The 25,990-nt window shown below is 37.4% G+C and overlaps 1 protein-coding gene across 3 annotated transcripts in view; it reads left to right on the forward strand.

The window, feature by feature from the left end:
• The window catches only part of ASH1L (ASH1 like histone lysine methyltransferase), a 213,205-nt gene that overhangs the window by 127,087 nt on the left and 60,128 nt on the right, over positions 1–25,990 (forward strand). For all 3 annotated transcript variants that reach the window (XM_019933568.3, XM_073806371.1, XM_019933579.3), the window contains one exon: positions 17,643–17,737. In XM_019933568.3, coding sequence (XP_019789127.1) covers positions 17,643–17,737 — 95 coding nt within the window. The remainder of the gene's footprint in view (positions 1–17,642; positions 17,738–25,990) is intronic.

Genomic DNA, 25,990 nt, shown 5'->3' on the forward strand with positions numbered 1-25,990 from the left:
GCAACGGGAGGAGGAATTCCTAAAGAATCAGACTTTTAAGCCTAGTGGGATTTGATTGCAGGACTTGACAGGACTGGGGGCAACAGAGACTCCACTCTTGAAGAGCACACACAAAGTAGTGTGTGCATCGGGACCCAGGGGAAGGAGCAGTGACCCCAGGGGAGACTGAACCAGACCTACCTGCTAGTGTTGGAGGGTCTCCTGCAGAGGCAGGGGTTGGCTCTGCCTCACCTTGGGGACAAGGGCACTGGCAGCAGAAGTTCTGGGAAGTACTTCTTGGCGTGAGCCCTCCCAGAGTCTGTCATTATCCCCACCAAAGAGCCCAGGTAGGCTCCAGTGTTGGGTTGCCTCAGGCCAAACAACCAACAGAGAGGGAGCCCAGCCCCACCCATCAGCAGTCAAGCAGATTAAAGTTTTACTGATCTCTGCCCACCAGAGCAACAGTCAGCTCCACCCACCACCAGTCCCTCCCATCAGGAAACTTACACAAGCCTCTTAGATAGCCTCATCCACCAGAGGGCAGACAGCAGAAGCAAGAAGAACTACAATCCTGCAGCCTGAGGAACAAAAACCACATTCACGAGAAGATAGACAAGATGAAAAGGCAGAGGGCTATGTACCAGATGAAGGAACAAGATAAAACCCCAGAAAAACAACTAAATGAAGTGGAGATGGGCAACCTTCCAGAAAAAGAATTCAGAATAATGATAGTGAAGATGATCCAGGACCTTGGAAAAAGAATGGAGAAGATGCAAGAAATGTTTAACAAAGACCTAGAAGAATTAAAGAACAAACAAACAGAGATGAACAATACAATAACTGAAACAAAAACTCCACTAGAAGGAATCAGTAGCAGAATAACTGAGGCAGAAGAACGGATAAGCGACCTGAAAGACAAAATGGTGGAATTTACTGCAGCAGAATAGAATAAAGAAAAAAAGAATGAAAAGAAATGAGGACAGCCTAAGAGACCTCTGAGACAATATTAAACGCAACAACATTCGCATTATAGGGGTCACAGAAGGAGAAGAGAGAGAGAAAGGACCTGAGAAAATATTTGAAGAGATTATAGTCGAAAACTTCCCTAACATGGGAAAGGAAATAGCTACCCAAGTCCAGGAAGCACAGCGAGTCCCATATAGGATAAACCCAAGGAGAAACACGCCGAGACACATAGTAATCAAATTGGCGAAAATTAAAGACAAAGAAAGAAGCAAGGGAAAAATGACAAATAACATACAAGGGAACTCCCATAAGGTTAACAGCTGGTTTCTCAGCAGAAACTCTATAAGCCAGAAGGGAGTGGAATGATATTCTTAAAGTGATGAAAGGGAAGAACCTACAACCGAGATCACTCTACCCGGCAAGGATCTCATTCAGATTCGATGGAGAAATCAAAAGCTTTACAGACAAGCAAAAGCTAAGAGAATTCAGCACCACCAAACCAGCTCTACAACAAATGCTAAAGCAACTTCTCTAAGTGGGAAACACAAGAGAAGAAAAGGACCTACAAAAACAAACCCAAAACAATTAAGAAAATGGGAATAGGAACATACATATCGATAATGACCTTAAACGTGAATGGATTAAATGCTCCAACCAAAAGACACAGGCTTGCTGAATGGATACAAAAACAAGACCCATATATATTCTGTCTACAAGAGACCCACTTCAGACCTAGGGACACATACAGACTGAAAGTGAGGGGATGGAAAAAGATATTCCATGCAAATGGAAATCAAAAGAAAGCTGGAGTAGCAATGCTCATATCAGATAAAATAGACTTTAAAATAAAGAATGTTACAAGAGACAAGGAAGGACACTACATAATGATCAAGGGATCAGTCCAAGAAGAAGATACAACAATTATAAATATATATGCACCCAACATAGGAGCACCTCAATACATAAGGCACGGGCTAAGAGCTATAAAAGAGGAAATCAACAGTAACACAGTAATAGTGGAGGACTTTAACACCTCACTTACACCAATGGACAGATCATCCAGAAAGAAAATTATAAAGGAAACACAAGCTTTAAATGGCACAATAGACCACATAGATTTAATTGATATTTATAGTACATTCCATCCAAAAACAGCAGATTACACTTTGTTCTCAAGTGTGCATGGAAGATTCTCCAGGATAGATCACATCTTGGGTCACAAATCAAGCCTCGGTAAATTTAAGAAAATTGAAATCATATCAAGCATCTTTTCTGACCACAACACTATGAGATTAGAAATGAATTACAGGGAAAAAAACATAAAAAACAAACACATGGAGACTAAACAATACACTACTAAATAACCCAAGAGATCACTGAAGAAATCAAAGAGGAAATCAAAACATACCTAGAGACAAATGACAATGAAAGCACAACAATCCAAAACCTGTGGTATGCAGCAAGAGCAGTTCTAAGAGGGAAGTTTATAGCTATACAAACCTACCTTAAGAAACAAGAAAAATCTCAAATAAACAATCTAACCTTACACCTAAAGGAGCTAGAGAAAGAAGAACAGACAAAACCCAAAGTTAGCAGAAGGAAAGAAATCTTAAAGATCAGAGCAGAAATAAATGAAATAGAAACAAAGAAAACAATTGCAAAGATCAGTAAAACTAAAAGCTTGTTCTTTGAGAAGATAAACAAAATTGATAAACCACTAGCCAGACTCATCAAGAAAAAGAGGGAGAGGACTCAAATCAATAAAATTAGAAATAAAAAAGGAGAAGTTACAATAGACACCGCAGAAATACAAAGCATCCTAAGAGACTACTTACTACAAGCAACTCTATGCCAATAAAATGGACAACATAGAAGAAATGGACAAATTCTTAGAAAGGTATAACCTTCCAAGACTGAACCAGGAAGAAATAGAAAATATGAACAGACCAAGTACAAGTAATGAAATTGAAGCTGTGATTAAAAATCTTCCAACAAACAAAAGTCCAGGACCAGATGGCTTCACAGGTGAATTCTATCAAACATTTAGAGAAGAGCTAACACCCATCCTTCTCAAACTCTTCCAAAAAATTGCAGAGGAAGGAACACTCCCAAACTCATTCTGTGAGACCACCATCACACTGATACCAAAACCAGACAAAGATACTACAAAAAAAGAAAATTGCAGACCAGATATCACTGATGAATATAGATGCAAAAATCCTCAACAAAATACTAGCAAACAGAATCCAGCAACACATTAAAAGGATCATACCCCATGATCAGGTGGGATTTATCCCAGAGATGCAAGGATTCTTCAATATATGCAAATCAATCAGTGTTATACACCATGTTAACAAATTGAAGAATAAAAACCATATTATCATCTCAATAGATGCAGAAAAAGCTTTTGACAAAATTCAACACCCATTTATGATAAAAACTCTCCAGAAAGTTGGCATAGAGGGAACCTACCTCAACATGATAAAGACCATATATGACAAACCCACAGCAAACATCATTCTCAATGGTGAAAAACTGAAAGCATTTCCTCTAAGATCAGGAACAAGACAAGGATGTCCACTCTCACCACTATTACTCAACATAGGTTTGGAAGTCCTAGCCACGGCAATCAAAAAAGAAAAAGAAATGAATACAAATTGGAAAAGAAGAAGGAAAACTGTCACTGTTTGCAGATGACATGATACTATACATAGAGAATCCTAAAAATTCCACCAGAAAACTACTAGAGCTAATCAATGAATTCGGTAAAGTTGCAGGATACAAATTAGTGCACAGAAATCTCTTGCATTCCTATACACTGATGATGAGAAATCTGAAAGAGAAATTAAGGAAAGACTCCCATTTATCATTGCAACAAAAGGAATAAAATACCTAGGAGTAAACCTACCTAGGGAGACAAAAGACCTGTATGCAGAAAACTATAAGACAACTGATGAAAGAAATTAAAGATGATACCAACAGACAGAGAGATATACCATGGTCTCGGATTGGAAGAATCAATATTGTGAAAATGACTATACTACCCAGAGCAATCTACAGATTCAGTGCAATCCCTATCAAATTACCAATGGCTTTTTTTACAGAGGTAGAACAAAAAATCTTAAAATTTTATGGAGACACAAAAGACCCCGAATAGCTAAAGCAGTCTTGAGGGAAAAAAACAGAGCTGGAGGAATCAGACTCCCTGACTTCAGACTATACTATAAAGCTACATTAATCAAGACAATATGGTACTGGCACAAAAGCAGAAACATAGATCAATGGAACAAGATAGAAAGCCCAGAGATAAACCCATGCACCTATGGTCAACTAATCTATGACAAAGGAGGCAAGGGTATACAATGGAGAAAAGACAGTTTCTTCAATAAGTGGTGCTGGGAAAACTGGACAGCTACATGTAAAAGAATGAAATTAGAACACTCCCTAACACCATGCACAAAAATAAATTCAAAATGGATTTGAGACCGAAACTTAAGACTGGATGCTGTAAAACTCTTAGAGGAAAACATAGGAAGAACATTCTTTGACATAAATCACAGCAAGATCTTTTTTGATCCACCTCCTAGAGTAATGGAAATAAAAATAAACAAATGGGACCCAATGAAACTTAAAAGCTTTTGCACAGCAAAGGAAACCATAAACAAGACGAAAATACAACCCTCAGAATGGGAGAAAATATTTGCAAACAAATGAACGGACAAACAATTGATCTCCAAAATATATAAACAGCTCATGCAGCTCAATATTAAAGAAACAAACAACCCAATCCAAAAATGGGCAGAAGACCTAAATAGACATTTCTCCAAAGAAGCCATACAGATGGCCAAGAAGCACATGAAAAGCTGCTCAACATCACTAATTATTAGAGAAATGCAAATCAAAACTACAATGAGATATCACCTCACACCGGTTAGAATGGGCATCATCAGAAAATTTACAAACAACAAATGCTGGAGAGGGTGTGGAAGAAAGGGAACCTTCTTGCACTGTTGGTAGGAATGTAAATTGATACAGCCATTATGGAGAACAGTATGGAGGTTCCTTAAAAAACTAAAAATAGAATTACCATATGATCCAGCAATCCCACTACTGGGCATATACCCAGAGAAAAACATAATTCAAAAAGACACATGCACCCCAGTGTTCACTGCAGCACTGTTTACAATAGCCAGGTCATGGAAGCAACCTAAATGCCCATCAACAGATGAATGGATAAAAAAGATGTGGTACATATACCCAATGGAATATTACTCAGCCATAAAAAGGAATGAAATTGGGTCATGTTTTGAGACGTAGATGGATCTAGAGACTGTCATACAGAGTGAAGTAATTCAGAAAGAGAAAAACAAATATCGTATATTAACGCATGTATGTGGCACCTAGAAAAATTGTACAGATGAACTGGTTTCCAGGGCAGAAGTTGAGACACATATGTAGAGAACAAACGTATGGACACCAAGGGCGGAAAGCCGCCGGGGGCGGGGCGTGTGATGAATTGTGCTATTGGGATTGACATGTATGCACTGATGTGTATAAAATTGATGACTGATAAGAACCTGCTGTATAAAAAAATAAAATAAAATTCAAAAAGTAAAAAAAAAAAAAAAGAAGATACATGCACCCCAGTGTGCACTGCAGCACTTTTTTACAACAGCCAGGACATGGAGCCAGCCTCAGTGTCCATCAACAGAGGAATGGATAAAGAAGATGTGGCACATATATACAATGGAATATTACTCAGCCATAAAAAAGAATGAAACAATGCCATTTACAGCAACATGGATGGACTTAGAGATTGTCATACTAAGTGAAGTAAGTTAGACAGAGGAAGACAGTATCATATGATATCACTTATATGTGAAATCTAAAAAAAGACTACAAGTGAACTTATCTGCAAAACAGAAATAGAGTTACAGATGTAGAAAATAAACTTATGGCTACCCGGTGGTAAGGGAGGAGGGGGATAAATTGGAAGATTGGGATTGACACGTACACACTACTATATATAAAATAGATAACTAATAAGGACCTACTGTATAGCACAGAGAACTCTACTCAATACTTTGTAATGGCCTATATGGGAAAAGAATCTAAAAAAGATTGGATATGTGTGTATATATATATAACAGATTCACTTTGCTGTACACCTGAAACTAACGCAACATTGTAAGTCAACTATACCCCAATAAAATTTTTCTTTTTTAAGTATTCTTCATATGAAAAATGCAATAGGTTTTTCAGTGAAACCCATACATAAGAGTACCAATTATACAGTTGTCTGTTCTTGGTGGGAAAATCTAGCAGTTTTCTCACATGATTATCATATTCACAGAGATCATAACATTACATCTCCTCAGACATCAGCATTGCAAAAATTGGGGAATAGTTGTTATAGATTCAATAACTTATCCAAAATGGCTCTTGTGCAAGGTATCAGTTTTACTTTCGCAGTTCCTCTTTGTAGTTAAGTCTCCACTCTAAGGTGGAGATTTTACCACATAAATTTTTTAAAATTTTATAGAAATACAAACATTTGATTTACACAGTTGTGTTAATTTCTGCTGTACGCAAAGTGACTCAGTTATATATATACTTTTTCATATTCTTTTCCATTATGGCTTATCACAGTGTATTAAATATTGTCCCCTGTGCTATACAGTAGGACCTTGTTGTTTATCCATCCTATATATACTAGTTTGCATCTGCTAATCCCAAACTCTCAATCCTTCCCTCCCCAACCCCCACCTCCTTGGCAACCACAAGGGTGTTCTGTATGTCTGTGAGTCTGTTTGTGTTACTTAGATATGTTCATTTGTGTCGTATTTTAGATTCCACATATAAGTTATTATCATATTGTATTTGTCTTTCTCCTTCTGACTTACTCACTTAGTATGATAATCTCTAGTTGCATCCATGTTGCTGCAAATGGCATTATTTCATTCTTTTTTATGGCTGAGTAGTGTAGTATTTCATAGTGTGTAGATAGATAGGTAGATAGATAGATAGATATACACACACACACACCATATCATCTTTATCCTTTCATCTGTCAGTGGACGTTTAGTTTGTGGACCTTTAGGTTGTTTCCATGTCTTGGCTATTGTCAATGGTGCTGCTATGAACATAGCAGGTGCATGTATCTTTTTGGATTATAGTTTTGTATGGATACATGCCTAGGAGTGGGATTGCTAGATCATGTGGCAACTCTGTTTTTAGTTTTTTAAGGAACTGCCATACTGTTTTCCATAATAGCTGCACCAGTTTACCTTCCCACCAACAGTGTAAGAGGGTTCCCTTTTCACCACACCCTCCCCAACATTTATTGTTTGTAGACTTTTTATTTATGGCCATTCTGACTGGTGTGAGGTGGTACCTCATTGTAGTTTTGATTTGCATTTCTCCAATAATTAGCAGTGATAAGCATCTTTTATCTGCCTATTGGCCATCTGTATATCTTCTTTGGAAAAATGTCTATTTGGGTCTTCTGCCCGTTTTTCGTTTGAGTTGTTTGGTTTTTTGTTACTGCGTTGTATGAGCTGTTTGTATATTTTGGAAATTCTTGTATCCTTCCACCTTGCTGAATTCGTTTACCAGTTTTAGTAGTTTTTGTGTGGAACCTCTAGGGTTTTCTTTTTTTTTTTAATATAAATTTATTTATTTATTTATTGGCTGCTTTGAGTCTTCATTGCTGTGTGCGGGCTTTCTCTAGTTGCGGCAAGCAGGGGCTACTCTTTGTTGCAGTGCATGAGCTTCTCATTGTGGTAGCTTCTCTTGCTGCGGAGCATGGGCTCTAGGCACGCAGGCTTTAATAGATGTGGCACACTGGCTCAGTAGTTGTGGCTCATAGGTTCTAGAGCGCAGGCTCAGTAGTTGTGGCACATGGGCATAGTTGCTCCACAGCATTTGGGATCTTCCCGGACCAGGGCTCAAATCCATGTCCCCCGCATTGGCAGGCGGATTCTTAACCACTGCACCACCAGGGAAGTCCTAGGATTTTCTGTATATAGTATCATGTCATCTGCATCTAAGGACAATTTTACCAATTTGAATACCTTTTATTTCTTTTTCTTGTCTGATTGCTGTGGCTAAGACTTCCAATACTATGTTAAGAGAAGTGGTAAGAGTGGGCATCCTTGTCTTGTTACACATTTTAGTGGGAAGCTTTCAGCTTTTCACTGTTGAGTATTATATTGACTCTGGGATTGTCATAAATAGCTTTTATTATGTTGATATATTCCCTCTGTACCCAGTTTGGTAAGAGTTTTTATCATGAATGGGTGTTGAACTTTATTGAATGCTTTTTCTGCATCTATTGAGCTGATCATGTGGTTTTTATCTTTTCTTTTTGTTGAGGTGGTGTATCACATTGATTGATTTGAGTATGTTGAACCATTCTCGTGACTCTGGAATGAATCCAACTTGGTTATGGTGTATATCTCTTACCACATACATTTGTTCAGTGATTTCTGATTAAGTATCATTAATTTGATGTAAAATAAGGCCAGTTTTATTTACATATATTGATATATACAGTATATTATTAATTAATATACAAAAATCTCCTTGTAATATGATTATAGCAACTAGAGCAACATGTTTCTAAGGGTTCAGAATCAGCTACTGGTTGGAAACCTTTATAAAAGTTTTAATTTACTTTTCTGTCAGAAGTATTTTATTGCCCTTATCAACTCATCTACAAAGATGAGGAACCAAAAGCCTTCCAACTCTCTGTCAAATTTCACATGGGAGACCTATAACTGTAGGAAAATCCTATTTTATTTTATTTCGTTTTTTTATTTCTTTTTATTTATTTTTTTTATTTACTTTTTGTGGTACGCGGGCCTCCCACTGTTGTGGCCTCTCCCGTTGCGGAGCACAGGCTCCGGACGCGCAGGCTCAGCGGCCATGGCTCACAGGCCCAGCTACTCCGCAGCATGTGGGATCTTCCCGGACCGGGGCACGAACCCGTGTCCCCTGCATCAGCAGGCGGACTCTCAACCACTGCGCCACCAGGGAAGCCCCATTTTGTTTCATTTTATTTGGCTGCGCTGGGTCTTCGTTGCGGGGCTTGGACTTGTCTAGTTTTGGCACCCGGGCTGTCTAGTTGTGGCCTGCAGACTCCAGAGCGCACGGACTCGGTAGTTGTGGTGCACGGGCTCTCTAGGTGTGGCGCGCCAGCTTAGTTGCCCCGCGGCATGTGGGATCTTAGTTCCCTGACCAAGGATCAGACCCGTGTCTCCTGAATTGGAATGCGGATTCTTAACCACTGGACCACCAGGGAAGTCCCTGTAGGAAAATCCTGTTACTTTAAAACCCCCATATTTGTCAGTGTTCCCGACCTGCCAAGAGTGACATTTCTTACTCCCTTTAAATTATGGGATTCCATAAGCCATAGAATAAATAGCAGACCAGTTTCCTGAGAGGACTGTATAGGTATCATTTATGCTTATGAAGTGTACATCTTGTCCTTATTAGTGATCTTGTCATATGAAATTAAATAAGATTCTTCATGGTTACAAATTTGTTTTATCCAATTATATATCATACTGAACCTACATAATTTAACTACATGGTCATAAAAAGTATAGAAACTGTTAGGTAATAGAAAATTTATTTGTTGGTCTCTGCCCCCAGTTTCTGATACAGGACTCCTAAAATCCTTATAATTTCCTAAGGGATAGGAAAATTTAGGAGCGTCTCTTGTTCTAATATTTGTCTTTGACTCTATCCCTGAAACAGGGCTCCCAAAACCCTTGTAAATTCCTAAGTGATAAGAGCACTATGAGCATCTTTTTTTTTCTAAAAGGCATCTCTGGGTGGGCTCCTGGATGGCCCTTGGTCATCAGAAAGTCCAAGCCATGATTAGAAGTTGGAATTTTCAGCCCCATCCTGCCATCCTCCAGAAAAGGGAGAGGGCCTGGAAATTTGAGCTAATAATTGATCATGCCTATGTTAGAAAGCCTCTATAAAATCCCAGTAGTACAGAATTCAGAGATCTTCCAGGTTGGTGAACAATTGGAGGTACAAGGAGAGTGACAAACCCAGAGAGGTAATGGAGACTCTACACCTCTTCCCACATACTTTGCCTATGCATCTCTTCCATCTGGATGTTCACCTGTATCTTTTATCATAATCTTTAATAAGCTGGTAAACGTAAGTAAGTGTTTCCCTGAGTTCTGTGACTGGTGAACAGCTATAGCAAATTAATCAGACCTGAGAGAGGGGGTAATGGGGACCTCCAATTTGTAGGACATAAGTTGTGGATAAACTGGGGACTTACTATTTTCAGTTGACATCTGAGGTAGAGTGGAGACAGACTTGTGAGACTGAGCCCTTAACCTGTGGGATCTGACAGTGTCTCCAGGTAGGTAGTGTTAGACTTGAGTTAAATTTTAGGACACCTAGCTGGTGTGAAGAGAATTGGTTGACGTAGTGAAAAACTTCCGCACATTTTATTACCAAAGGTGTCAGAAGTCAAGTGTTCTGTGTAAAAGTAAGGTGATACACAGGAAAGAAACTCACAGTAGGGAAGAACTGGGTGTTTTGCACATAGGAAGGAAAATGGGTTTTTCTAAATAGGAGCATAAAAAGCAGTTTACATTATATGTACACAGGCATACCTCAGAGACACTGCAGGTTCAATACCAGACCACTGCAATAAAGTGAATATTGCAAGAAAGGGAGTCACACGGAGGTCTTCGTTTCCCAGCGCATGTGAAAGATATATTTACACTATACTGTAGTCTATTAAGTGTGCAATAGCATTATGTCTGAAAAAACAATGTACATGCCTTAATTAAAAAACACTTGATTGCCAAAAAGTGCTAACCGTCATCTGAGTCTTCAGCGAGTTGTAATCTTTTTGCTGATAGAGGGCCTTGCCTCGACGTTGATGGCTGCTGACTGATCAGGGTGGTGGTTGCTGAAGGCTGGGGTGGGCTGAGGCAGTTTCTCAAGACAAGGCAGCAGTGCAGTTTGCTGCATCTTTGACTCTTCCTTTCATGAATGATTTCTCTGCAGCATGCAGTACTTATTTTTTTTCTCTCATGCAGTGCTCTTTGACAGCATTTTACCCACAGAACTTCTTTCAAAATTGGAGTCAATCCTCTCAAACTCTGTCACTGCCTTAGCAACTAAGTTTATGTAATATTGTAAATCTTTTGTTGCCATTTCAACAAAATCTTCACAGTGTCTTCACCAGGAGTAGATTCCATCTCAAGAAGCCACTTTCTTTGCTCATCCATACGAAGCAACTCCTCATCCGTGAAAATTTTACCACGAGAGTGCAGGAGTTCAGTCTCACCTTCAGGCTCCCATTTCTAGTTCTCTTGCTATTTCCACCACATCTGCAGTTACTTCCTACACTGAAGTCTTGAACCCCTCAAAGTCACCCATGAGGGCTGGAAACGACTTCCAAACTCCTGTTAATGTTGATATTTTGACCTCCTCCCGTGAACCACAAATGTTCTTAATGGCATCTAGAATCTTTTCCAGAAGGTTTTCAATTTCCTTTGCCCAGATCCATCAGAGGAATCATTATCTGTGGCAGCTGTAGCCTTATGAAATGTATTTCTTAAATAATAAGACTTGAATGTGGAAATTACTCCTTGATCCATGGGCTGCAGAGTGGATGTTATGCTAGCAGGCATGAAAACAACATTAATCTCGTTGTACATCTCCATCAGAGCTCTTGGATGACCAGGTGCATTGTCAATGAACAGTAATGTTTTGAAAGGAATCTTTTTTCCTGAGCAGTAGGTCTCAACAGTGGGCTTTGTCAACAGATGTGCTGTCGTCCAGGCTTTGTTGTTCCATTTGAAAGAGCAGAGGCAGAGTAGATTTAGCATAATTCGAAAGGACCCTAGGATTTTTGGAATGGTAAATGAGCACTGGCTTCAACTTAAAGTCACTGGCTGCATTAGCCTCTAACAAGAGAGAGTCAGCCTGTCCTTTGAACCTTTGAGCCAGGCACTGACTTCTCTCTACATATGAAGTCCTAGATAGCATCTACATTGAAAATCTGTTGTTTAGTGTAGCCACCTTCATTAATGATCTTAGCTAGATCTTCTGGATAACTTGCTGTAGCTTGTACATCAGCACTCGCTGCTTCGCCTTGTACTTCGATGTTAAACCTCATGAAGCAACCTCTGCTAGCTTCAAATTTTTCTTCTGCAACTTCTTCACATCTCTCAGCCTTCATAGAACTGAAGAGAGTTAGGGCCTTGCTCTGGATTAGACTTTGGCTTATGGGAATGTTGTGGCTGGTTTGACCTTCTATCCAGACCACTCAGACTTTCTCCATGTCAGCAATAGGGCTGTTTTACTTTCTTATCATTTGTGTGTTCACTGGAGTAGCACTCTTAATTTCCTTCAAGAACTTTTCCTTTTCATTCTCAGCTTGGCTAACTGGCTCAAGAGGTCTAGCTTTCGGCCTGTCTTGGCTTAAGGCGTTGCCTTCCTCACTAAGCTTAATCATTTCTAGCTTTTGATTTAAAGTGAGAGACGTGCGACTCTTCCTTTCACTTCAACTCTTAGAGGCCACTGTAGGGTTATTAGTTGGCCGAATTTCAGTATTGCTGTGTCTCAGGGGATAGGGAGGCCTGAGGAAAGGGAGAGAGACGGGTTTGGGGTGGGGGCGTGGGAGACGGGGGTGGGTGGGGATTGGCTAGCTGGTAGAGCAGTCAGAGCACATACAGCATTTATTAAGTTCACCGTCTTATATGGGCATGGTTTGAGCCTCCCCAAAACAATTACAAGAGTAACATCAGTGATCACTGATCATAGATCACCATAACAAATATAATAATAAAGAAAAAGTTTGAAATATTGTGAGAATTACCAAAATGTGACACAGAGACAAGAAGTGAGAGAATGCCCTTGGAAAAATGGCACTGTAGACTTGCTCCAAGCAGGGTTGCCACAAAACTTTCAATTTGTAATTAAAAAAAACACAGTACCTGCAAAGTGCAGTAAAATAAGGTAAGATGTGACTGTATATATAATATTGTGAACAGTTTTTTAGGTTAGACCAGTCAGCATGTATCTTCTTTTTTAAACAGAAATTTTATTAAGTTCTCCTGTAGGCTTATAATTTATATTAAGAACATTTACAGGATTTTTTTTTCTTAATTTAAGGCTTTGGAACAGTATACCAGTTAAAAAGTATTTAATTTCAGTGTGTACAGTGATCACCTAATAACTTCAGGGTTATATAGAAAGATTAAGAAGAAAGAAAAGGTCTTTATTATACACTCATTAAAATATATTTACTACAGTTAAATCAATTTTATAGTCCTAGGTAATTCTTATTTTGCTGATCTTGAGTTAAACTGTCTGCTTTCACAAAATCATTTGTTTCCTGGCTAAAAATTTCCTGGAAATTCTAGCTCTGTCCCTTTTTACAGTCTAACAAGTATCTGTTTAAGGTGATGCTATCAGTTATAACGTACAGGGAAATCTGTACCCATAATCTTATTGCCACTAGTATCATTAGTCAAAAATAACTGAGATTGTCATTTACTGAGGGGTTTTTGATACTTCTTCCAGCAGTCTTAGTCATAAAGATTTAACCAAAAATTTCTCAGAGAATGAAAACATTATAGAAAGGTAAGACACTGACAATTCTCCATACTCTTCTAATGCATCCAGTAAAATATATGTTATGATTGTCACTAACTGACAAGGATTTCAAACCTAGGGAAAAAAAAAAAAGTTCTTGATAAAGAGGATAAAGTTTTTGACAGTTACTGTTCCAATCAAGTATAGGAACATTAGTGTACTTTTCTCCAGTCTTAAAAGTACACAGTGAGACTTCCTTGGTGACACAGCGGTTAAGAATCCGCCTGCCAGTGCAGGGGACACGGGTTCGATCCTTGCTCCGAGAAGATCCCATATGCCACGGAGCAACTAAGCCCGTGTGCCACAACTACTGAGCCTGCGCTCTAGGGCCCGCGAGCCACAAGTACTGAGCCGATGTGCCATAACTACTGAAGCCCACGCGCCTAGAGCCCGTGCTCCACAACAAGAGAAGCCACCACAGTGAGAAGCCCACGCACTGCACGGAAGAGTAGCCCCTGCTTGCCACAACTAGAGAAAAGCCCATGCACAGCAGCAAAGACCCAATGCAGCCAAAAATAAATAATTTTTTTAAAAAAACAGCATTCACTTTATTAAAAAATAAAAAAATGTCAGGGACTTCCCTGGTGGTCCAGTGGTTAAGACTCTGCACTGCCACTGCAGGGGGCGAAGGTTGTATCCGTGGTCAGGGAAGTTCTGCAAGCCACACAGTGTGGCAAAAAAATAAATTTAAAAAAAGCAAGTGTGGGAATAAGTCCTTGGTGTGACTTACCAGCTGTCTGGGAAACTTCTAAGATAGTTTGAGTATAAAAGACATCTTAATAGTTTTATTAATTTGAGTTTTGGGCCTAGATTAGAGTTGACAAGGTTTGAAAATACGATGATAAATACCTAAAGCCAAGAAATGACTGTAGACAATATTTAAGATAAACATAATAGCATTAATTGCATAATACCAATTAATGATTATTAGGAACACTAACTTTTTGTATTTTTCCTTAATCATATATTTTTCTCCCATATGATGGTGGATTTGCCTGTTTTAATTAGATATCCTCTTATCCAAATGATAAATTATTAAAACTAATAATCTACCGAAGAGAGAGAAAGTTGGCCACAAATACTGAATTGGTTACATTTATAAATAGAACATTGTGAAAGGCAAACTAACTTCTTTTGACAATAAAGGCAAAAGAGTTTTTTTCATTTACACACTTAAACATAGCACTAGTAGTCTCATTTTTGCAACTTCAGCCATAGGCTAGAGTAAACACCTGTCACAGCAAATTTTTTTTTTTTTTTTTTTTTTTTTTACTGTCCAGCCTACTGTAAGTTACGGCAGTTTTGTATCTGAAATGACTACTCTTCATTCCTACAAGTATAAAAATTTTCTCCTGTGATTTGAACTGATAGTGGCACACAAATGAATACCACAGAAAATGCCAGGAATGTTCAGAATCTACAAGACAAACTGACAGAGACAACCAAATTCTCTCTCTTAATATACCACTCCTCAGAGCTCACACAGAATGGAGTATTTAAAACAATGAGAGAGCTTTCCATGTTGTTGTAACCAACAGGGAAATAAATGGTTATGTCTAAATTAGAACCAAAGTCAGACTTGGCTAAGAACTAGGAAAACAGTTTCTCACATGATTATCATATCCATAATGATGTCATGCGTCTTAGGTATCAGCATTGCAAAATCAAGGATAAATTTGAGTTTTTTAGGGAATCAGTTGGTAATTGATAGGATATATTCAAGGTTTCATTTATTTGAGGGCGTAAAACTATGCAGGTGACCCTGAATTTTTTTGTGATTTTGCATGTCTGTTCACTTCAGGGTGCCAGATATTTTCTTTCGCGACTACTGCCCCCTATATGCTTGCTTACCCTGTTGGCACCAGGGTAAAATACCAGTTTTGCTTCCATTCCTTTGTTAGCTAAATGAAAACTTTTATGTTATTTCTTTAAGTAGTTTGGATATGTCTTGAATCAAGGTGTAGACCAAATTTTCTTTCATGCTGAGTGCTTGGTTCTAGACACAGTTGTTTTCTTGATCTATTTGACTTTGATGATGAAGAAATATAGTTTTTAGTTGGTTAAAAAATTCATCTTTGTGTTCACAATCATTTTTGAGGGCCACGTTTTTAAAATGAGAAAAGTGGTCTTTAGATATAAGTAGAACAGTCTAGCATCTTTCCTTTCCTTCTTTGTAACTGTCCCCCAAACTACTTACCACTGCCTTTAAACTTTTACATGACTTAGTTTCTAACTTTACCTGGACTGCTTCAGCCTCCTTTCATTTCTTCTAATTCTCCAATCTCATTTAAACTTTCGTCTTATACCAGCTATTTCCTCTGCCTGATCTTCCTCCATTTCCCAGATCCTCTCCTGAGTATCAGTAACATTTACATTTTAGCTTAATGTCACTTCCTTAGAAAAGCCTTCCCAAATTACTTGTTATTCATCACATTTTAATTATTTGCCTAGCATTTATTATTTTCTGGGTTGGTTTTTTTTTTCATTTTCTTAGTTTTTCTTATTTCCTTATTGTATATCTACCCAAGTAAACTATCTTTTTCCCCACTGTTTCTTAGTACTTGGAACAGGGCCTGGACTTAATGAGTGCTCAGTAATTGTTGAATAAATAAATGAATGATCCACTAGAAAGAACCAGTCTTCAAATAAGAACTAAAGATTCTATAAATAACTTCTTTGGGTCTCAATTTTCTCATCTGCAAAGTGTGTATTAACATACCTACTTGTTACAAGATATAATAGACTAGACTTGTTTTTTGAAAGGCAGTATGTCATAATTCATGAAAGAAATATATCCACCTTGCTTTATTTACTGGAACTTTAAGCCAAAATAAAATCAGAGTCGACTGAATGAGGCTCTCCTCTTTCTCATTTCCTTTTTCCTCCATTTTTTTCCCTTCCTTTCATGTATCTGTGAAATCTCTTCAGGTTTTGATCTCATAACAAACATTAGGAACGCAGACCCAGTAAGATGAGTGGAAGAGGTAAAAGCTGATGGGACATGGTGGATTAAAATAAAAAGAATAGTAAATGAATAGGAGTTTAGCAAGAAACTAAGGTTTTCATCTTGAATCTCCTTGCCAGCTACAAAAATTAAAGCAAGTCAGTTAGCTTTGTAGAGCATCAGTTTTCAAATCTGTAAACTAGAGTTAACATTTCTTACCTACTTCACGGGAGTGACATAAATGATAATGTGTGAAAGTACTTTATAAACTATAAATCACTAACCAAATATAAGGCAGTCATTATGATCAGATCTGAAATTTAGGTTCCTTCTGCAAAACTGTTGGAGAATGCTAGTGCATTGGAGATGCATTGGAGAATGCATCTTATGTATAATTCCTAAAAGACAATTTCAGAAATTCGGATTTTAAAAATATACGAAAATACATAGTATCCCTCCCCCCCAAAAACATGGGTTTAAGGTTTAAGCCACTGTTAAAACAAATACTCTTTTTTTCCCCTATTCACAATTTTATTTACAAACCAGATATGTATATAAGTCAACTATTTTTGACATGTAGAAGAAGTCACACAAAATAGTTCATGCACATAAACCATTTGTTATTGTTAATTTTCTTTGTCCCTTTTTATAAGAGTCACATGAAATGACTAGTTTGGGATCAGAATTATAGAAAAATAACATACTTTTGTAGCTACACTTTAAAATAATTATCACTCTAAATTGTGAATTTGGAATTTTGCTTACTTTATGATATCTTATCTATAGCTCAATTGGATTACATAAACATTTTTTAATTAATTAAAGCCCCCCAGTATTTTTGCATAAATTACTGTGAAGCCAAGTTCATTCCTTATTATATTTATAAAGGTGATTTTTAACTCAAAATAGTATCGCATTCTCTTAAATTGAGTATAATTGACCTACAACACTATGTTACTTCCAGAGGTACAACATAGTGATTCAATATTTCTATACATTACAAAATGATCACCACTAAAACAAATATTCGATAGAGTGATTTTTTTTTTTTCTATTTTACCACAAGAGGAAATTTCATTGCCTCTCACTGTTTTCCATTCTTTTCGAATCACAGCCCAAAGAGCCGATTGATCCAATTAAAGAAAGAGAAGCTGGAATACACTCCGGGAGAGCATGAATATGGATTATTCCCAGCCCCCATTCATGTCGGTGAGTACTCAGTATACACAATATATTACTGAGAGGAAATGGTATTTCTTGAGTTTGGGTGAAATGTCTTTGTGTTCTTATTATTTCTACATCTCCAGTGGGGTCAAGTCGTTACCATTTAATTATAGGTACTCTGAAGAATTTTGCAAACCCTTTTGCCGTCTAGGGGTCAAAATGACGTAAATCTTATTCACCGGAGTTTCAATAAACACTATATCTGTAACATTTGATTCTCTAAGTAAATCATCTAGGAAAACCCAACTATTCATTACTTCAGTTTCAAGTGTTTTCTGTGTTCAAAGGGAGATGATTTGTGGATATGTAATAATCAAAGGAAAAGGGCCCACTGCTTTTTCTGATCGTTTATATGCTTGAAAATTGATCAAGATTTATCTCTCTATTTATTTTTGGAGAAAATTCAAGTCTTTGTTTAGCATTTCAATAATAATACCTTCCAGGATCATACTGTTGAGCTTATCAGGTAAGTAAAGTGTACCTAGAAGGCATCCTGGATTTCCTGGATTGGCCTCATCCAATCCATCTACAAGTTCTGTTATTTTCGTCCTTGAAATATATCCTACTTCTCTTCAAATTCCATTGTCATTATTCAAGTCCATGCCACTATTATCTTTTGCTCAGGCCATTGCAATAGCTTTCTAAAAGATCTGTCCACTTCCATTCTTGCTCCCTTCCAATCTACTCTCCACACAGTAAAAAGGGAAATGATTTTATAACTTAAACTAAATCGTACTTAAAACCTTTCAGTGTTCACCATTAAACTATAAACTCCTTACCCCAACTCTTGGGAATGATCTGGTTCCTGACTACCTCATTTTTCTGCCTCTGTCGTTTCCCATATTTCCCTTATAATCACTGTATTGTGTGTCATGCTGGCCTTCTTTCAGATTCTAGACCATACCAAACTCTTTCCAACCAAAAGATCATTATGCTTATTATTACCATTGGCTGCAAAGCTCTTCTTCAAACTTCCCATGGTGGATTTCTTCTCATCCTTTGAGGATGAGCTAAATGTCAGTACCAGCTTAAATATTATTTTCTTTAAAATTTTTTTGCTGATTATCCTACAAAAGAGGGTTCCTTCCTCTATATCAAGTCTGTATCAGAGCACCCTGTTTACTTCTTTCTGTAATCTATAATTACTATATTTGTTTACTCATTTAGTAATGTCTCCTCCACCAGATTATAAGCTCTAGGAGCACAGGATCATTTGTCTTTCTTATTCTCCTTTGATTTCCCCATGCTTCGTACATAATAGAAGTTTAACAAATATTGGTTATACAGTGAAAGAAAAGGAGAAATTAGAATACATAATTGAATATAGGATGAGAATCTTTTTTTTCCAGGAACAGCTTATTTGTGTAGTAGATGTTGATCCAGTGCTTTTAGTGTTCTCTTCAACTATGACTCTTGACTCTCTTGACTATGGGGCTTTTCTGTGTGTTATGATTATCTAGTTCCTTTTTTCTCCCCAGAGGGCCCAGCACCAGCAATGTATTTAAAGCAACAGGGGTAGACAAGTTCTGCAATAGAGATTTGTTTGCTTTAATTATTCTGTATTGGGTGGCTAGAGAATAGTTTAAGTACAACAAGCATTACAAGGTTTAATTCTCAGCTAGATAACTGTACTATTGCTTACTTAAAAAAGGTAAGAGTAAATTCCGTATTCTCTGGGCTTAGTGCCAAAGCTCTTTTGAAAGAGCCTTTTGTTTTTAGTAGTGAGGTCACAGCAGTGGAAGAAGGTTCTCAGCAGATTTAGCTATTTCCTAGAACGTGCTAATGATAAATAGGCTTTGAAAATAAGAGGTAATTTTAAAAATTCTGTGTAAAGGAAAACATGACCATTTTGGTCTCACTGGTTTTGCTCTGGATGGGAAATTGGCTAATTCATAACTCAAATTTTGGAAAGAAGCTCTGACTATTCAAGGGGGTGATAGAGTCAGTTAATTCCAAGGGAGATGAGATGAATAATGGATAGGCCAATATTTCTGTCACATATCTGGCATGAATAGTGGTTAAGAGGTCCAGAATGGAAATCCCTTAATTTAAATAAAGGTTTTCTCTCTCTAAATCCCCACTTTAGTCTCTTACTAAGACTAATCTGTACTCAGTGGTCTGCAAATTAAGTAAATAATGGAAAAACCTATCCAAGTAGTGGGGCTTTTTTCTTGTGAAACAAGACATAAAATCAGGCTGTTACAGGATAAAAATTTTTTTTCTGGACAGTGCTGTTTTGTTGTTCAGATAATAATTTATGATTAGGATAGGGAGGGAGGCCAGTCAGCTGTTTCAAACAGGTCACTTCCAGTATCATGTAAACAAAGAGCCTGACTTTGAGTCAGCCAGACCTAGGTTCATCTCTGTCTTTGCGATATTAGTTATGTGAATAAAATAGTTATACAGATAAAATAATAATGCATCTTATCAATGGAGTCATTCAGTAAATGGAAGGTAATACTTATTTTTTAATTTTTAATGAAATCAGGTTTCTTTATCTCTTTAGAGAAATGCACTTCAAAAAAATTTACTTTTTATGATAAATACTCATTTATCAAACTGTATATTATACCTTTACATTCTTAGTCAATTGATTTTTTACAACAGTGCCACAACAGTTCAATGAGGAAAGCATGGTCTTTTCAACAGATGGTTACTGTGATAGCTGAATATGCACATACAAAAGGATAAAGTAATTCAAAATGGATCATCAACCTAAATATAAGAGCTAAAATTATAAAACTCTTAGAAGGAAAGCATAAGAGTAAATCTTTGTGACCTTGGACTAGGTAATAATTTCTTAGGTGTCTGACACCAAAATCATGTACAACAAAAGGAAAAAAAGAGACAAATTGAACTTCATCAATATTTAAAACTTTTGTGCTTCAAAGAACACCATCAAGAAGCTGAAACAACCCACAGAAAGAGAGAAGCATTTTCAAATCATATATCAAGTAAGAGACTTGTATCCAGAAACCCATATATATAAAGAACTGTTATAATTCAACAATAAAAAGACAAACAACAGAATCTTTTCAAGAGTAAATGATTTGAATTGATCTTTCTCCAGAAAAAGATATAGAAATGGTCAATAAGCACATGAAAAGATGCTCAACATCATTAGTCATTAGGGAAATGGATATCAAAACCATAATGAGATTATCACTTCACACCCACTGGGATGGCTTTAATTAAAGGATTAATGAGGGTGTGAAGAAACTGGAACCCTCATACATTGCTGGTAAGAATGTGAAGTGGTGTAAACCTCTTTGGGAAACATTTTAGTAGTTCCCAACAAGTTAATCACAGACTTAATATAAGACCTAGCAATACTGCTGCTTAGATACATACCCAAAAGAATTGAAAACATAAATCCAAAGGACTTCCCTAGTGGTCCAATGGTTAGGATCCTGTGCTTCCACTTGGGGCGGGGCGAGGGGTGTATGATCCCTGGTCAGGGAACTGGAATCTCGCATGCTGTGCGTAAACAAAATGTGATATATCTGCACAAAGGAATGTTATTGGGCAATAACAAGAAATTAAGTACTGAGACATGTGACAACATGGGTGAACCGTGAAAACATTATGCTTTGTGAAAGAAGACAGTCACAAAAAAAAAAAAGACAGTCACAAAACACCACGTGTTTTATGATTCCATTTTTATGAAATGTCCAGAATAGGCAAATACATAGAAACACAAAGTAGATGAATGGTTTCCAGGGACTGGGGGTAGGGGAGAATGTGGAGTGACTGCTAATGGGTACAAGGTTTCTTTTGGGGATGACGAAAATGTTCCCAAATAATGTTGATTATATTAGTCAGAGGTCTCCAAGGAAACAACCAATAAGATATATAGGGAGAAAGGTTTATTTTAAGGACTTGGCTTACGCAGTTGTGGAGGCTAGCAAGTCCAAAATCTGCAAGGTAGGCTGGCAGCATGGAGACCCAGGAAAAAGTTGATCTTGCAGCTCAAGGAGTCTGAATGCAGTCTACTGACAGAATTCACTCTGTGGAAGTCAGTCTTTATTCTTTTGAGTCCTTCATCTGATTGGATGAATTCTACCCACATTATGGAGAATAATCTGCTTTCCTTGGAATCTTTTGATTTGCATGTTAATCTCATCCAAAAAATACTTTGACAGACACATCTAGAATCATGTTTAACCAAATATCTGGGTACTGTGATCCAGCCAAGTTGACACATAAAATTAACCATCCTGTAGTGATGGCTACACACTCCATATACTAAAACCCACTGAATAGTACATTTTAAAAAGTTGAATTTTATGGTATGTGAATTTTGCCCCAATAAAGCTGTAATTTTGAAAATGTATATTATATTTATGTTGGTTTGGTCAGGCATATATTTATAAAAATTACAGTGATTATACAATGCAAAAGAAAATTTTTAATGCTTTGAGCTTTATGTTCACAGCTACTTTTAGTGTTAAACACTTTTTTGTAGAGTAGGAGGATAGATTGTTCAATAAAAGAATTTCAAGCAAAAAAAACATATAATATTAAGATAAAATTCCCCAGAATAAGTGAAATAGAAATAATGTTCAAGGATAAAAAGAAATGATTTAATTTTCTAAATGTTAAAGAAGGGAGTATTCCTTTTTTAATGAATAGTGATAAGTATTAAATCCCTATGGTATGCAGTTTCATCATTTTTAAACGCTGTAACCAAATATTACATCATTTGCAACTGTTTAAACTTTACATTTAAAAATGCATAAGGGAGGGCTTCCCTGGTGACGCAGTGGTTGAGAATCCGCCTGCCGATGCAGGGGACACGGGTTCGTGCCCCGGTCCGGGAAGATCCCACATGCCGCGGAGAGGCTGGGCCCGTGAGCCATGGCCGCTGAACCTGCGCGTCCAGAGCCTGTGCTCCGCAACGGGAGAGGCCCGCGTATTGCAAAGGAAAAAAAAAAAAGAATGAAAATGCATAAGGGGATTCATAGTTTTTCAAAAAGCTTCTGGGGAGTATTGAGAGCAAGAAAAATGAAGACATAGGCTTTCACATTTGGCTTCTGGCATCAGTTAGGCCTTGAGTCAAATTCCACCTCCAACAATTACTAGCTGTGTGATCCTGGGCAACTTGACACATCTCAAGGCCTCAAATTCTTTTTTTTTTTTTTTTTAAGGCCTCAAATTCTTTAGTGTAAAATAGAAATTAGTATGAATATTAAATAAAATAATGCATGTAAAATACTTAGCACAGTACCTAACAGAGTAATCATTCAATAACTGGTAATTACTGAATTGAAGCTGTTTTTGCAGTAGACTTATCAGTCAACAAGAATCCATTACTTAGTATGTAGGCTCTTCTTTTTACTCTGACAGTTGTTGTGAAATATATCGTGATACCCTTTTCTGGTGAGCTCAGAAAAGAATTCAGAATCCTTCTCAACATAGCTTTTGTCATTTGCCCCTATAAGTCATTCAGACTTAGGCCAAATCTTGACTGCTTTTCCTGATACAGTGGAAAGAACATAGGCCTTATGTGCAGAAAAGAATTAAAATAGCAGACCTAAGACTTCTATTCTTAGAAAGTCCTGCTTACAAGGTTGGCCATTAGCTGGCATCTGGAAACTTGAATAGTAAATAGTTCCCTCTATTATAAAACTTTCCCTAGATGGTAAGAGAGTCTTACTGTGCCTACCATGTATAAACTGTATGGTTTCTGCTGAACACTTGGTTTCATTCAAAGAGAATGGAATTTTGGTACATCCTAGGTAGAGGGTACCTAAATGACCAGCCACGAATTAAAACCTTGGGTGCTGAGTTTCTAATGAGCTCTCTTGTTAGCCAACATTTTACACGTATCGTCACAGTACATTGCCAAAGATTGCATCTTGCATGACTCTACTGAGAGAGGACTTTTGTAAACTTGTGCCTGGTTCCCTCCAGATTTTGTATTTTTTCTCTTTATGGATTTTGCTTTGTGTCTTTTTGCTATACTAAAATATAGCCATGAGTCTGATTATATGCTGAGTCCTGTGAGTCACCAGACCTGAAGGTGGTCTTGGGGACCCTCAACACACCTTGGAATCAAACACAAGAGACTCCTCTTTTCATTTCACACTCTTGTAGCTAAGTGATCTTGAACAAGTTAATTATCTACTCTACATCTCAGCATCTTCACCTATATGTTGAGACTGTTTCCAACCTGAGTTGTGAGGATTAAATGATACTTATTTTGAAATAATTAACACAGAGTGGATACCCCCTCCCCTTGGTTTACTATGACCAAGTAAAGTTGTCCCTCTGTATCTGTGGGGTATTGGTTCCAGGAGCCTCCTCAGATATTAAAATCCAAGGATGTTCAAGTCCCTTATATAAAATGGTGTAGTATTTGCATATAACCTACACACATCCTCCTGTAGACTTTTAATCATCTCTAGATTACTTACAATGCTGTGTATATAGTTACCAGCACTGGGAAAATTCAAGTTTTGCTTTTTGGAATTTTCTGGAATTTTTTAAAATTTATTTTTGATCCAAGTTTGGTTGAATCCATAGATGCCTAGAACCCACAGATATGGAGGACTGACTGTACTCAATGTCAATGAGAAGAGTAAAGCCATCCCACTGATTTCTAGAAAACTGGTAGATGATAACGAACAGAAATCAGTAAAATATTAAACAGACAATAAGGGAACAAAGATTTGAAAACAGCAACAAAATTAATAACCTCTCGCTGCACTGATCAAGACAAAGGAAGAGGTAACACAATTTACCAGTATCCATACTAATGGTCCTACAGTCATTAAGAGGCTAATAATATAAATAACTTTATGCCAATACGTTTAACAATATATGAAATGGGCAAATTCCTTACAAAATACAACTTATAAATGAAATTAAACATCTGAATATCCTATAATTGTTTAAAGAAATTGAGTTCCTTACTAAATCTTTCACATGAAAAATTCCAGAACTGGGGCTTCCCTGGTGGCGCAGTGGTTAAGAATCCACCTGCCAATGCAGGGTACACGGGTTCGAGCCCTGGTCCGAGAAGATCTCACATGCCGCGGAACAGCTAAGTCTGCGCACCACAACTACTGAGCCTGCGCTCTAGAGCCCGTGAGCCACAACTCCTGAGCCTGTGTGCCACAACTACTGAAGCCTGTGTGCCTAAAGCCCGTGCTGTGCAACAGGAGAAGCCACTGCAGTGAGAAGCCCACGCACTGCAAGGGAGAGTAGCCCCCACTCTCCAAACTAGAGAAAGCCCGAGCACAGCAACAAACACCCAATGCAGCCAAAAAAAAAAAAAAAAATTCCGGAACTAAACGGTTTTCCCTTGTGAACTCTTATATATATTTGAGAAACAAATAACACCAGTCTTAACACAAACACTTTGTGAAAGTAGGGGAGAAACAATTCCCAACTCATTTCATAAGCTTAGTGTAACCCTGATAGAAAACCTGACAAAGACTTTAGTTGAAAAAAACAACTACAGAACAAAGTTGATTATAAACTCTTAGAACTAGAAAGGAATTTCCTTAGTGTTACATTGAATAAAAAGCAGATCATACTTAATGATAGGATATTGAATGCTTCCTTCTAAAATTGGAAAGAAAGTAAAAATGTTCACTCTATTTACTTATTTTCAGCATTATTCTGGATGTTCTACCAGTGCAGTAAGGCAAGAAGATGAATAAAAGTGATAAAGATCAGGAAGGAAAAAGTCAAACTGTTTCTGTTTGCAAATAACATGATCGTGTATGTAGAAAATCCAAAGAGATGCACTAAAAAGTTACTACAACTGGTAACAAGACTACTGGGGGAAAAAAATCAGTATATAAAAATCAATTGTATTAAAAACCTAAACACACTCCTACCATACAATCCAACAATTGAACTCCTTGGTATTTACCCAAAGAAGTTGAAAACTTAAGTCTGTGCAGTAACCTGCACACAGATGTTTAAAGCAGCTTTATTCATAATTGCCAAAACTTGAAAGCAACCAAGATGTCTTTCAGTAAGTGAATGGATAAACTGTGGTACATCCAGACAGTGGAATATTATTCAGCACTGAAAAGAAATAGCTATCAAGCCATGAAAAGACAGTGAAAAATTTTAAATTCATAGTACTGAATGAAAGAAGCCAATCTGAAAAGGCTACATACTGTATGATTCCAACTAAATGACATTCTGGAAGGCAAAACTGTGGAGACATTAATAAGATCAGTGATTGCCAGTGGTTTGAGGGGAAGGAAGGATGAATCTACA

This window comes from Tursiops truncatus, chromosome 1 (genome assembly GCF_011762595.2).
Source record: "Tursiops truncatus isolate mTurTru1 chromosome 1, mTurTru1.mat.Y, whole genome shotgun sequence".
NCBI classification, from domain to species: Eukaryota; Metazoa; Chordata; class Mammalia; order Artiodactyla; family Delphinidae; genus Tursiops; species Tursiops truncatus.